The sequence below is a fragment of the Gigantopelta aegis genome, chromosome 8, assembly GCF_016097555.1.
Source record: "Gigantopelta aegis isolate Gae_Host chromosome 8, Gae_host_genome, whole genome shotgun sequence".
Classification (NCBI taxonomy): Eukaryota; Metazoa; Mollusca; class Gastropoda; order Neomphalida; family Peltospiridae; genus Gigantopelta; species Gigantopelta aegis.
Genome location: NC_054706.1, coordinates 31,719,006 through 31,734,720, shown reverse-complemented (window position 1 = coordinate 31,734,720; position 15,715 = coordinate 31,719,006). Strand labels below are relative to the sequence as shown.

General features: G+C 38.1%; 1 protein-coding gene across 1 annotated transcript; it reads right to left on the bottom strand.

The window, feature by feature from the left end:
* Positions 1-13,752: 13,752 nt before the first annotated feature.
* LOC121378347 lies at positions 13,753-14,902 on the bottom strand. The gene is made up of 2 exons (XM_041506475.1): positions 13,891-14,902; positions 13,753-13,852 (listed from the first exon to the last, which is right to left on the bottom strand). Exon 1 carries the CDS (start codon positions 14,458-14,460, stop codon positions 13,939-13,941), a length of 522 nt encoding a protein of 173 aa, XP_041362409.1. The 5' UTR covers positions 14,461-14,902; the 3' UTR covers positions 13,753-13,852; positions 13,891-13,938.
* Between the last annotated feature and the right edge of the window lie 813 nt (positions 14,903-15,715).

The following is a 15,715-nucleotide window of genomic DNA, read 5'->3' as shown; positions in this document are numbered from 1 at the left end:
GTCTTGGGTTATCTTATCTAGCTGTCTTGGTTTATCTTATCTAGATGTCTTGGGTATCTTATCTAGCTGTCTTGGGTATCTTATTTAGCTGTCTGTTCAGGAAAAATGTCAGATGAAATGGGAAAGCCTATATCCATGTTTTAGGGATCTGTAAATTTACTGTGAATGTCCGCCATATTTTATTTAGATATGGCCGCCATATATAACACTTTTCAATGGATATTTTAAACAAAAGCAAGATAGAACCATGATTGCGAAGCCTATACCCATATTTTTTGTACAAATAATAAGTAGATCATACGTCCAAAACGTATTCTCATATTTTTAACATATAAATATATTAATATATTCAAATGTAAATTATAAATATATATATATATATATCAATCACTATAATATTATACATTGGCAAGATATGATGGCTAGACACATTTATATATTTTCAGTTTTTGATGGTTTTGATTTTTAAAACCAGTTTCAAGAAAACTTTTATTATGAAAATAAGAAATAAACTGTTGTTATTTAATAACTATTTTGTTTTGATGTGTAGTTACTGTAGGAGAGACAAGGCATTCAACATCCATGGACCTACCGGTAGTACTCTAGAAAACGGTAAAGTGGTAAAATAAAACATGTCTTTTCATTAATTGTGGATTACAGGATAAATAAACTACCGTAAGAGGTTACTGCCTTAAGATATCGGCTTTATCCTGCTCGAGTCGAATGGCAAATGTCGCGATGCAGAGCCTCTAGCATTCGCCATTCTAACCTTCGCAGGATAAAGCCGATATCAGAAGTCAGTAACCGGTTATTCTCTATATAACAGCAGGGTATTATAATAAGGCTAACATGAAGTTGCATCATGGTGATATTATCTTAAGTAACATTTTTCAGTTGTCTCCAGACAAAAGTATTCCTTCATGTATATAAATATGTCAAATCAGTTCAAAATGACATATATACATACCTAGTTAAAATACGTCATCTAAATAATAGGTCATGGCAATATAGGTGAAAGGTTATTTTAACCTTGCATATATCCAGTTAAGGTTTGTGCACATCCATGACGCGCACAGTCTTGGAAAATAAATATGTTACAGAAGTGTGTGTGTGTGCGTGCGTGCGTGCGTGCGTGCGTGCGTGCGTGCGTGCGTACGTGTGTGTGTGTGTGTGTGTGTAAATTTGAAACCGAAAAATACTAGATGAACCAAAACGTCATGACCAGAATAAATTAAGAGCTCCAAAAATAACAATATACTGAAACATGAAACCTGGTAGTGTACCATTAGATTACATGTATGTTCTACCCACATAATGATGGCTCAAAAATATTTAGATAAAACATACAACATAAAAATAATGCTATATGGCATACGACCTGCAGAAGTCATATAATGACTTGGAGGCTAGGGCCTCCACGAGTCCAAAATGTTGGACTCGAGTACTCGAGGGTCAATCTCAACCCAGGACCCGAATACCCGACACTTACACTAGATGATGATGAGATTAAGGAATACAGTAAAATAGAATTATGTATCTTAATTCTAGCGCTGAACATGGATGCCAAATCATGCCATTGTATTGCATTGCAGACATTCTCATAACCCAGTGACGTAACCGGCTGCAAGCATATAGAAAAATGACGCACACAAATATAATTATTTTATATGACAATGCTCTTCCTTGCATGGTGCTTGACCCTTAATTGGATATAGGTACATTAATATGTTATCCTATCCTATTTCGTTCACGGGCACTCGAGTACTGTGAACGGACTCGAGTCTTGGTAGACTCGACCCGTGCACGAGTACTCGTGAAGACCATATTGAAGGCTGACCTGACTTGCACAGCGACGGCTTTCACACAAAAGTCAAAGCGCTTTATAAATGTGACAATGATACGGTGATGTGTGTGAAGTCGGACTAAACGCAACCAATATCTTTGTACTTGAGAAATCAGTCCATATATGTACTACTAAACGCAGTAACACTTTGTTGACAAAAACTAAATGCATAAGTGATTTGTACAACATATATCATAATAAAAAAGAAAAGAAAACAATCGGCGCAAAAAACTAAACATTTGTAGGAATGATATCTTACATAGATCGGAGTCGAGTGAGCAAGGAACAAATGCAGTGCCTGTGTTTGGGCCTGCTGACCTAGCTAGTCTCTCCTCACCTAGAGAGGCGGGACGTTGCCCAGTGGTAAAGCGTTCACTTGATGCGTGGTCGGTCTGGGATCGATCCTATTTCTGGCTCCAGCCAGTGTACCACGACTGGTATCTCAAAGGCCATAGTATGTGTTATCCTGTCTGAGGGATGGTGCATATAAAATATCCCTTGCTGCTAATCGAAAAGAGTAGCCCATGAAGTGGCGACAGCGGGTTGCCTCTCTTAATATCTGTGTGGTCCTTAACCATAATATGTCCGACGCCATATAACCGTAAATAAAATATGTTGAGTGCGTGCGTCGTTAAATAAAACATTTCCTTCCTTCCTTCACATCTAGAATGCTTGAGATTTATCTTTTGGTGAAAATAAAGTATAGTCAATTCCATTGCTAGTACACTATCCCTACCTCAAAACTGCAACTCAAGGTATTGACATATATGATGTTAGTGATACAAGTTGCATGTTGTGTTCTGTTCAATCATAGCCATTGATCCAACGGATCAAGCGAGGAACAGATAAAAACTGTCATCCCCAGCACGAAAAAACAAAAAAAAGAGAAAAAAAAGAGGGGAGGTTGAGGTAATTTGATAAATAGAGATTATTATACGAGCTTGTGTGTCGTACTGATTTTATGAAACGAGTGTCAGGATTATTGTATCCATGAATCCTAACACGAGTTTCGTAAAATCAGTACGATTCACACACGAGTGTAATAATTTCTTTATTATCCACATTATCCAAAATATTATTTTCGTGAATAGCAAGTCAAAACGTTTCAAACGTAACTAAAAAGAGATGAGTAAACGACGTCATTTTGATAAACGTTTACACTGGGGAAGCCGCATTGTTATGACGTCGCTTCACAAAATTACGTCATTCATTGTGCACGTGAAATCATTATGACACACGTGGGTCACACTGGTTATATTTCCCTGAATATCTTGAACTATGTGGATAATAAATCTCAATATTTCTGCACCATGTGGTGTTTTGTGATCAGATCTCCAGCCCACTCCCTAGTCCCTAAATCTAAATTAAGCCATGGTTTTGCATAATATTCGAAAGCAATTTCGGCCCAACATTAAAGTTAATGCATCCCCCAGTTTGAAAATCAAGTTCATATATAACTTCCCCATCCCACCCCGCCAGTTACTGTCATCTTTCGACACCTTTTCGGTAACACAATATAAAGACAAATAAGACGATAAAGCTGAATACGAGTGAGTATACATTTATTTACAATGTGTTTACAGCACATAATATTAAATAGCACAAAGCGTAAATAGCACAGTTTCAATTACTCAAATATGTCAGTCCATTGAATGAACTATCGGCGAAAGAAACGTCTTTTCTAAAATTGTAAATATATACAGGTAATGTCACGTCGTATTTATACACACACTGAAGTTACACTTTCAGAAGCAAAGCTTCTTCGTGGACAGAAAACAGAAAAGACTGGATTTCCTTTTGGGACTGACTACAAGATTTGAAATAACTTTTTGTCGCGTTGCCCTGGACATCACGATCCTTCGCGGACTGAACCGACGGAAAGCACTAGGCGACTGTCGTGGTGACGAAATCATCCAATCGACTGTTGACAGCATGGCGCTCTTTCTCTGCAACTCCTCCTGCTCCTCCGAAAACAGTTTCAGTGAAATCCGTCGAACCAGTTTCTGTTTCATGTTTCCGCGCAGGACATGGTGTCGGAGACATTCGTCGAATCGAGGCGATGACGTCATTCCCAGAACTCGTAAACTGTCGCTCAAACTTTCCACGGTCTTCTCCAACACAATCAAGCTCTCTTCGTCACTGAAAAAATAGTCGACGAGAGGTGCCGGTCTCAGATCGGTAGTTTTCGACTGGTTGTCGAATCCGCACGAAGAACCGGAACAGAAAGGGGATGCTGTTGAAGCATCGTCGGTGGAGAGGAAATTCATTTTTCTTTTAAAATCAAGATTGCGGGAATGAATTTTTTTTTTTTTAACGTTTGATGCTGGTTTCGTGTAGTTATGTTGGAACCAGACTGGATATTTCGGTTATATAGGCTAAATGACACTGTGTTGACAACGAGTCGAGTAGATGTTATCAAGCAGTAATCGATGACATCTGCGCATGTTAGTGACATGCGTAATCCAAACAATTTGAGAGTGTTACTCAAGTACGAGCGAAATATGTCAGCGTTACCAAAAGTCCATCTGGAAGTACTTAGATTAATTAAGGTGTAACTCAATTAGCGTAATGATGACGGCTACTTATGAATCAAGTCAAACAAAAGACAACTTAAAACATTACTTTACAGTATGATTTATATATTTAATTTTGTCGTGTGCTTAAAGGGACATTCCTGAGTTTGCTGCACTTTTTAAGATGTTATTGACAAACAAAGACTTTTTAACGATTGTAATTACATATCAAATATATTTTTCTGCATACAATATTAGTGGCTGTATATTGAATGCGTTTCTGATCGTTCTAATATTTGTACTAGGTTAAATTTGATTTTATTCCCTAAATGTTTTAAAACATTTTTCGTACATACGAAATTATTTGAAGACAAAATCCAGTTCGGGCTTCTAACAAATATTAAGACAACCAGAAACACATTAAATATACAGACACTGATATATAGAAACAAAAAAATATTTTTAATATGTAAGTTTAATCATAGAAATATTTTATTAGTAGGAAACATCTTACAATGCAGCAAACTGAGGAATGTCCCTTTAAAATAATGATTATGATTACAAACAGATTCCGTGAATAATATTTTTCATAAATAACTTCTTGTTCATTCTTTCAATAAGATTTTATATTTTTATAAATATGGCCAATTCTAAACCACATACATTGATATTATGATTTTAATTATTTATTTAGCTAAAACCGACCCCGGTTGTGTGGTGGTTAAGCCATCGGACATACGGCTGGTAGGTACTGGGTTCGAATCCCGGTACCAGCTCCCACCCAGAACTAGTTTTAACGGCTCAATGGGTAGGTGTAAGGCCAATAAACTGACTTTTCTCTCACTAGCCACTAACGACTAACCCACTGTCCTGGACAGACAACCCAGAGGTGTGTGCCCAAGACAGCGTGCTTGAATCTTAATTGGATATAAGCACGAAACTAAGTATACATGGAAGGAAATATTTATCTAGAGGACAGTAAAGAACCAAGAGCTCAGTGCAATATTCTTAAAATATAGTCTTCACATTGATGTGGGGGCGGGGCATAGCTCAGTGGTACAGCGCTCGCTTGATGCGCGGTCGGTCGCCGTCGGGGGAACCATTTGGCTATTTCTCGTTCCAGCCACTGCACCACGACTGGTATAACAAAGGCCGTGGTATGTGCTATCCTGTCTGTGGGATTGCTGCTAATAGAAAAGAGTAGCCCATGAAGTGGCGATAGCGGGTTTCCTCTCTCAATATATGTGTGGTCCTTAACCATTATGCCCAACGCCATATAACCGTAAATAAAATGTGTTGAGTGCGTCGTTAAATAAAACATTTCCTTCCTTCCTTCACATCTAGAATGCTTGAGATTTATCTTTTGGTGAAAATAAAGTATAGTCAATTCCATTGCTAGTACACTATCCCTACCTCAAAACTGCAACTCAAGGTATTGACATATATGATGTTAGTGATACAAGTTGGATGTTGTGTTCTGTTCAATCATAGCCATTGATCCAACGGATCAAGCGAGGAACAGATAGAAACTGTCATCCCCTGCACGTTGCTCGTATTTCGTAGGAAATGTAGTATAAAAATACGGAATTGTACCTTGGCTTACGGAGATGACAAAATATTTAGCGTGATCTAAATGTTGGAGCGTACCAAACAATCACATCCAGACAAAGTCTAGAACTTCTATAGACATCAGCGTAAGTAAGAATACAACAGATGCACAGAATGTAAAAAGAGAACGTAAGTTTCAACCAGAAGCGCTGTACAATGGTTTTACAGGATTGTATACCTTTAATGGTGTATTTTCTCATAATTAAAATGCGGTTTAACGTAACTACATATTATAAGTATGCAAACATGAATGAATGAATGTTGATCGACACCCCAGTACAAAAAATACATCGGCTATTGGGTTTCAAACTAAGGTAATAGAAGTATGCAATTTGATACAAGCTACAAGTGTAACTATGTTTCCTATAGTGTCCTATATGGTAATGTCATCATGAGAATACAAGTGTAATGGCAAAAAAAAAGAGAGAAAAAAAAGAGCGGAGGTTGAGGTAATTTGATAAGACATAGAGATTATTATACGAGCTTGTGTGTCGTACTGATTTTATGAAACGAGTGTCAGGATTATTGTATTGTAATACATGAATCCTAACACGAGTTTCGTAAAATCAGTACGATTCACACACGAGTGTAATAATTTCTTTATTATCCACATTATCCAAAATATTATTTTCGTGAATAGCAAGTCAAAACGTTTCAAACGTAATTAAAAAGAGATGAGGAAACGACGTCATTTTGATAAACGTTTACACTGGGGAAGCCGCATTGTTATGACGTCGCTTCACAAAATTACGTCATTCATTGTGCACGTGAAATCATTATGACACACGTGGGTCACACTGGTTATATTTCCCTGAATATCTTGAACTATGTGGATAATAAATCTCAATATTTCTGCACCATGTGGTGTTTTGTGATCAGATCTCCAGCCCACTCCCTAGTCCCTAAATCTAAATTAAGCCATGGTTTTGCATAATATTCGAAAGCAATTTCGGCCCAACACTAAAGTTAATGCATCCCCCAGTTTGAAAATCAAGTTCATATATAACTTCCCCATCCCACCCCGCCAGTTACTGTCATCTTTCGACACCTTTTCGGTAACACAATATAAAGACAGATAAGACGATAAAGCTGAATACGAGTGAGTATACATTTATTTACAATGTGTTTACAGCACATAATATTAAATAGCACAAAGCGTAAATAGCACAGTTTCAATTACTCAAATATGTCAGTCCATTGAATGAACTATCAGCGAAAGAAACGTCTTTTCTAAAATTGTAAATATATACAGGTAATGTCACGTTGTATTTATACACACACTGAAGTTACACTTTCAGAAGCAAAGCTTCTTCGTGGACAGAAAACAGAAAAGACTGGATTTCCTTTTGGGACTGACTACAAGATTTGAAATAACTTTTTGTCGCGTTGCCCTGGACATCACGATCCTTCGCGGACTGAACCGACGGAAAGCACTAGGCGACTGTCGTGGTGACGAAATCATCCGATCGACTGTTGACAGCATGGCGCTCTTTCTCTGCAATTCCTCCTGCTCCTCCGAAAACAGTTTCAGTGAAATCCGTCGAACCAGTTTCTGTTTCATGTTTCCGCGCAGGACATGGTGTCGGAGATATTCGTCGAATCGAGGCGATGACGTCATTCCCAGAACTCGTAAACTGTCGCTCAAACTTTCCACGGTCTTCTCCAACACAATCAAGCTCTCTTCGTCACTGAAAGAATAGTCTACGAGAGGTGCCGGTCTCAGATCGGTAGTTTTCGGCTGGTTGTCGAATCCGCACGAAGAACCGGAACAGAAAGGGGATGCTGTTGAAGCATCGTCGGTGGAGAGGAAATTCATTTTTCTTTTAAAATCAAGATTGCGGGAAGGAATTTTATTTTTTCGATTTTTTTTTTTAACGTTTGATGCTGGTTTCGTGTAGTTATGTTGGAACCAGACTGGATATTTCGGTTATATAGGCTAAATGACACTGTGTTGACAACGAGTCGAGTAGATGTTATCAAGCAGTAATCGATGACATCTGCGCATGTTAGTGACATGCGTAATCCAAACAATTTGAGAGTGTTACTCAAGTACGAGCGAAATATGTCAGCGTTACCAAAAGTCCATCTGGAAGTACTTAGATTAATTAAGGTGTAACTCAATTAGCGTAATGATGACGGCTACTTATGAATCAAGTCAAACAAAAGACAACTTAAAACATTACTTTACAGTATAATTTATATATTTAATTTTGTCGTGTGCTTAAAGGGACATTCCTGAGTTTGCTGCACTTTTTAAGATGTTATCGACTAACAAAGACTTTTTAACGATTGTAATTACATATCAAATATATTTTTCTGCATAAAATATTAGTGGCTGTATATTGAATGCGTTTCTGATCGTTCTAATATTTGTACTAGGTTAAATTTGATTTTATTCCCTAAATTTTTTAAAACATTTTTCGTACATACGATATTATTTGAAGACAAAATCCAGTTCGGGCTTCTAACAAATATTAAGACAACCAGAAACACATTAAATATACAGACACTGATATTCGAAACAAAAAAATATTTTTAATATGTAAGTTTAATCATAGAAATATTTTATTAGTAGGAAACATCTTACAATGCAGCAAACTCAGGAATGTCCCTTTAAAATAATGATATGATTACAAACAGATTCCGTGAATAATATTTTTCATAAATAACTTCTTGTTCATTCTTTCAATAAGATTTTATATTTTTATAAATATGGCCAATTCTAAACCACATACATTGATATTATGATTTTAATTATTTATTTAGCTAAAACCGACCCCGGTTGTGTGGTGGTTAAGCCATCGGACATACGGCTGGTAGGTACTGGGTTGGAATCCCGGTACCAGCTCCCACCCAGAACTAGTTTTAACGGCTCAATGGGTAGGTGTAAGGCCAATAAACTGACTTTTCTCTCACTAGCCACTAACGACTAACCCACTGTCCTGGACAGACAACCCAGAGGTGTGTGCCCAAGACAGCGTGCTTGAATCTTAATTGGATATAAGCACGAAACTAAGTATACATGGAAGGAAATATTTATCTAGAGGACAGTAAAGAACCAAGAGCTCAGTGCAATATTCTTAAAATATAGTCTTCACATTGATGTGGGGGCGGGGCATAGCTCAGTGGTACAGCGCTCGCTTGATGCGCGGTCGGTCGCCGTCGGGGGAACCATTTGGCTATTTCTCGTTCCAGCCACTGCACCACGACTGGTATAACAAAGGCCGTGGTATGTGCTATCCTGTCTGTGGGATTGCTGCTAATAGAAAAGAGTAGCCCATGAAGTGGCGATAGCGGGTTTCCTCTCTCAATATATGTGTGGTCCTTAACCATTATGCCCGACGCCATATAACCGTAAATAAAATGTGTTGAGTGCGTCGTTAAATAAAACATTTCCTTCCTTCCTTCACATCTAGAATGCTTGAGATTTATCTTTTGGTGAAAATAAAGTATAGTCAATTCCATTGCTAGTACACTATCCCTACCTCAAAACTGCAACTCAAGGTATTGACATATATGATGTTAGTGATACAAGTTGGATGTTGTGTTCTGTTCAATCATAGCCATTCCAACGATCCAACAGGTTTCAGCCTAGGAGCCATCTTGACCGTTTTGGAATTTCCAAGATGGCGGCCAAAATCCAAAATGGCTACCACCTAAACTGAAATATGTTATATTCTTGGCTATAAATGTCATAGATGGACAAATGAGGTTTCAAATCAGTGTTTGTTCAGGTCAATGAATCTGATTCCGAGCAAAATATCTTGCATATTTTATTCACTTTCAAGATGGCATCAAAAATTCAATATGGCCGCCAAAGAAACAGAACAATCACCGATCTCTGGCAGTCAGAGTTACAGAACAGAAATTCTGCTGTGACAGAGCTTGATCTTGAAACAATTACCTTTAAGAAAATAACCTATAGCCAAAGTTAGTTGCTAATATCAGCACATATGGTTGCATTGGATAACATCACATGGAAATCTTAAGGTTAATCTTAGAAGGCTAATCTAATGTCATCCTATGATTTGGTACATTTACAGTGGCAAAGAGCTGTGCAAGGGAGATTAGCTTTGCTACACTTGCACACTGTACAGTTTCGTTTACAATCACATTTGTCAAATTATCTGCATGCACGAGAAGCTTCAGGAATTGTTATCCAGACAGGTTCCCAAAACTTGCCTACTTTTTTTCCACCCATATCCATCTGGACTTGGAAGCTTTTGTTGAGCTGACATGCTGTTAGCCCAGATGCCAGCCTGGTACACTGCCTGTTTGTGTGCTGCAAAAGTGCATTCTGAGTAGGTGGAATTTTGTCTACAGATTGAGTTTTCTGGGAGAAAAAATCCATGCATGCACTGTTTACATCAGTCATATTACTTGTTTTGTCATAAACTATGACAACTAGTCGCTCAATCTTCTGGAATATTTCAGAGTCCAAATCAAGATGTTGAAAGGGATGTGTGGCAAGATGCAGAAAAGCATTTGTGATAGTATCATATGCATGCCATGCTTGCCAGAATGATTTCTTTCCCTTCCCCCGAAATGCTGACGTGGTATCACATCCTGTGAAGGCATGAAACACAGGCAAGGATCTTGATTTAGGTTCACCAATGCGTGCACAAATAGTATTGATATTGTAATGTGTATAATTTTTCCCCATTCCGTAGGCTACCCAGAGGTTTAAATCCGAGTTAAATTCTGAAAGGTCATGAAACATACCAGTCAGGACAACAACAACGTCTGTGTCCACAGTGCGCAGAGGTCATCCAACGTCTGAAGGCAATTGGATTTTCAGTTAGCCCTACAACACCACCAGAACCTTTCACAACTTTATTTTCCTGTTCATGCGCTTGATCTATGGGGATAGCGGAGAATCTGTGTGTTGACTTTGAGATTACCCAGTGATGATGAGACTCAAACTCTTCTCTGATTGATTTTGGTAGAGATTCCATGTCTCTGATATGGACAGACAGCCACCTAGCATAGTTCACGTGATCTAACCCGAAAAACACATGCATGAGCTCCTCTAGAACACTGATGTACAGTGTGAAATTTCTCTCTCGGTGAGCTCTAACAAATATGAAAATGAGGATCTCATATTGTGCAATCAAATCCCAGAATTTGAATGTGGGACAGTTTTTACACATTCTCTCATGCCAGTTATTAAAACTGTTATCTTTCAAATCACTGGAACTCTTGTTGAATGCCTCATCCATAAGCTTCTGAAGAGCTAATAGGGTAACTTGGTGAGCATGTCTAGTTCTGGTCAGGTGTGCTGCTTTCAGAAATGAATCAGCAATTCCAGATGAAGCCACCTCAGCCTCAGTAAGAGCTACAGTCCACCCAGAACCTTGTAACAGATCTCCCAAAGTGTTCCATAGAGCAATCTCAATGTGTAGTCCACCCATCATAACTACATGCACCTTCCCACCATATGTGTCTGGCCATTTCCACTGTATGTACTTGGCAAGTGCAAACTGGGGTTGATCAAATGTAGACACAGGGATTTGTCCTGGATTAAGATACTCTGTTGCCTGCCTTTGAACATCCATGCCATGTTTAATCATTGCAGGTGTGGCTGCCTTTTCATAAAACAGAGGAAGCAATGCACACACAACTGGCGGCTCTACCATTGTTTCTTGCTTAGAGGCATGATAGGCAGACCATGTTAGCAAATTCTCTTTACCTAGTTCAGTATCACTGACAAGTTGAAGACCATGTTTTATCCAGTCATATTCGTCACGTATGGCTTGTGGTAAAACAGATTTGATGGTCTGAACATTATTCTGTAAAACAGCAACATTGATGGTCTTCAGCGAAACAGCAGGAACAGAAGCATAACTGTCTGGAAGGAAATGCGCCTGTGATCCAGATGGTGGTATTGTAACAGGTTGCCTCCTCATACCAGATTCACTCTCATTAGGGAACTGGAAAAGACTTATTCCTGTACCGTGGAAAGATGTCTTTGACGTAGATGAACTCGGATAATGGTCTAGATTATCAAGAGCTCCTACAGTAAAGAGACCTTTCCGAAGAATAGTCGGAACTACTGCACCATCATCTTCAAACCTCTGGCATACAGCTGTAGCGAGACAGTCTTCAATCTGCATCACTCTGTCGTAGGAGACACTAATACCCATTTGGTGTAACTGTTGAATGATTTTCTTGCTTCTAGTCAGTACATGTATGTTGATGCCAATGTAAATTGGTAGCGGAGGTTCACAGTCTAAAGTTTAGGATGCCATCTTGAAAATGAATCACCTATACGGGATTTCGTGACTGGAATCGGTTTCACTGACCTCAAAAACCTATGATTTGATACTTTATTTGTCTAAATGTGATATATAGTCAGAAATATATGACATTTCAGTTTCACAGGCGGCCATTTTGGTTTATGGCCGCCATTTTGGAAAATCTGAAAAATTCAAGATGGCTCCTAGGCTAAAATCAATCTATAGGTCCATGTGAATCTCCACACAAAATTTGGCGCTTTTATCCACCAAGTAACATTACGCCTAAAAATTGTTGCTAAGCCACCTGACTAAAGCGAGAAACAGATAGAAACTGTCATCCCCAGCACGTTGCTCGTATTTCGTAGGGAATGTAGTATAGAAATACGGAATTGTACCTTGGCTTACGGAGATGACAAACGATTTAGCGTGATCTAAATGTTGGAGCGTACGAAACAATCACATCCAGACAAAGTCTAGAACTTCTATAGACATCAGCGTAAGTAAGAATACAACAGATGCACAGAATGTAAAAACAGAACGTAAGTTTCAACCAGAAGCGCTGTACAATGGTTTTACAGGATTGTATACCTTTAATGGTGTATTTTCTCATAATTAAAATGCGGTTTAACATAACTACATATTATAAGTATGCAAACATGAATGAATGAATGTTTATCGACACCCCAGTACAAAAAATACATCGGCTATTGGGTTTCAAACTAAGGTAATAGAAGTATGCAATTTGATACAAGCTACAAGTGTAACTATGTTTCCTATAGTGTCCTAAATGGTAATGTCATCATGAGAATACAAGTGTAATGGCAACAACAAAAAAGAGAGAAAAAAAAGAGCGGAGGTTGAGGTAATTTGATAAGACACCCCCTCTAATAAATAGAGATTATTATATGAGCTTGTGTGTCGTACTGATTTTATGAAACGAGTGTCAGGATTATTGTATTACCCGAGCGAGAGCGAGGGTAATACATGAATCCTAACACGAGTTTCGTAAAATCAGTACGATTCACACACGAGTGTAATAATTTCTTTATTATCCACATTATCCAAAATATTATTTTCGTGAATAGCAAGTCATAACGTTTCAAACGTAACTAAAAAGAGATGAGTAAACGACGTCATTTTGATAAACGTTTACACTGGGGAAGCCGCATTGTTATGACGTCGGTTCACAAAATTACGTCATTTATTGTGACGTGAAATCATTATGACACACGTGGGTCACACTGGTTATATTTCCCCGAATATCTTGAACTATGTGGATAATAAATCTCAATATTTCTGCACCATGTGGTGTTTTGTGATCAGATCTCCAGCCCACTCCCTAGTCCCTAAATCTAAATTAAGCCATGGTTTTGCATAATATTCGAAAGCAATTTCGGCCCAACACTAAAGTTAATGCATCCCCCAGTTTGAAAATCAAGTTCATATATAACTTCCCCATCCCACCCCGCCAGTTACTGTCATCTTTCGACACCTTTTCGGTAACACAATATAAAGACAAATAAGACGATAAAGCTGAATACGAGTGAGTTTACATTTATTTACAATGTGTTTACAGCACATAATATTAAATAGCACAAAGCGTAAATAGCACAGTTTCAATTACTCAAATATGTCAGTCCATTGAATGAACTATCAGCGAAAGAAACGTCTTTTCTAAAATTGTAAATATACACAGGTAATGTCACGTTGTATTTATACACACACTGAAGTTACACTTTCAGAAGCAAAGCTTCTTCGTGGACAGAAAACAGAAAAGACTGGGTTTCCTTTTGGGACTGACTACAAGATTTGAAATAACTTTTTGTCGCGTTGCCCTGGACATCACGATCCTTCGCGGACTGAACCGACGGAAAGCACTAGGCGACTGTCGTGGTGACGAAATCATCCGATCGACTGTTGACAGCATGGCGCTCTTTCTCTGCAACTCCTCCTGCTCCTCCGAAAACAGTTTCAGTGAAATCCGTCGAACCAGTTTCTGTTTCATGTTTCCGCGCAGGACATGGTGTCGGAGACATTCGTCGAATCGAGGCGATGACGTCATTCCCAGAACTCGTAAACTGTCGCTCAAACTTTCCACGGTCTTCTCCAACACAATCAAGCTCTCTTCGTCACTGAAAGAATAGTCGACGAGAGGTGCCGGTCTCAGATCGGTAGTTTTCGGCTGGTTGTCGAATCCGCACGAAGAACCGGAACAGAAAGGGGATGCTGTTGAAGCATCGTTGGTGGAGAGGAAATTCATTTTTCTTTTAAAATCAAGATTGCGGGAATGAATTTTTTTTTTTCGATTTTTTTTTTTTTTAACGTTTGATGCTGGTTTCGTGTAGTTATGTTGGAACCAGACTGGATATTTCGGTTATATAGGCTAAATGACACTGTTGACAACGAGTCGAGTAGATGTTATCAAGCAGTAATCGATGACATCTGCGCATGTTAGTGACATGCGTAATCCAAACAATTTGAGAGTGTTACTCAAGTACGAGCGAAATATGTCAGCGTTACCAAAAGTCCATCTGGAAGTACTTAGATTAATTAAGGTGTAACTCAATTAGCGTAATGATGACGGCTACTTATGAATCAAGTCAAACAAAAGACAACTTAAAACATTACTTTACAGTATGATTTATATATTTAATTTTGTCGTGTGCTTAAAGGGACATTCCTGAGTTTGCTGCACTTTTTAAGATGTTATCGACTAACAAAGACTTTTTAACGATTGTAATTACATATCAAATATATTTTTCTGCATAAAATATTAGTGGCTGTATATTGAATGCGTTTCTGATCGTTCTAATATTTGTACTAGGTTAAATTTGATTTTATTCCCTAAATTTTTTAAAACATTTTTCGTACATACGAAATTATTTGAAGACAAAATCCATTTCGGGCTTCTAACAAATATTAAGACAACCAGAAACACATTAAATATACAGACACTGATATATAGAAACAAAAAAATATTTTTAATATGTAAGTTTAATCATAGAAATATTTTATTAGTAGGAAACATCTTACAATGCAGCAAACTCAGGAATGTCCCTTTAAAATAATGATATGATTACAAAGAGATTCCGTGAATAATATTTTTCATAAATAACTTCCTGTTCATTCTTTCAATAAGATTTTATATTTTTATAAATACGGCCAATTCTAAACCACATACATTGATATTATGATTTTAATTATTTATTTAGCTAAAACCGACCCCGGTTGTGTGGTGGTTAAGCCATCGGACATACGGCTGGTAGGTACTGGGTTCGAATCCCGGTACCAGCTCCCACCCAGAACTAGTTTTAACGGCTCAATGGGTAGGTGTAAGGCCAATAAACTGACTTTTCTCTCACTAGCCACTAACGACTAACCCACTGTCCTGGACAGACAACCCAGAGGTGTGTGCCCAAGACAGCGTGCTTGAATCTTAATTGGATATAAGCACGAAACTAAGTATACATGGAAGGAAATATTTATCTAGAGGACAGTAAAGAACCAAGAGCTCA

Coding starts and splice junctions, on each gene's coding strand:
- LOC121378347 (XM_041506475.1), bottom strand. CDS start 14,460: ATGAATTTCCTCTCCACCAACGATGCTTCAACAGCATCCCCTTTCTGT.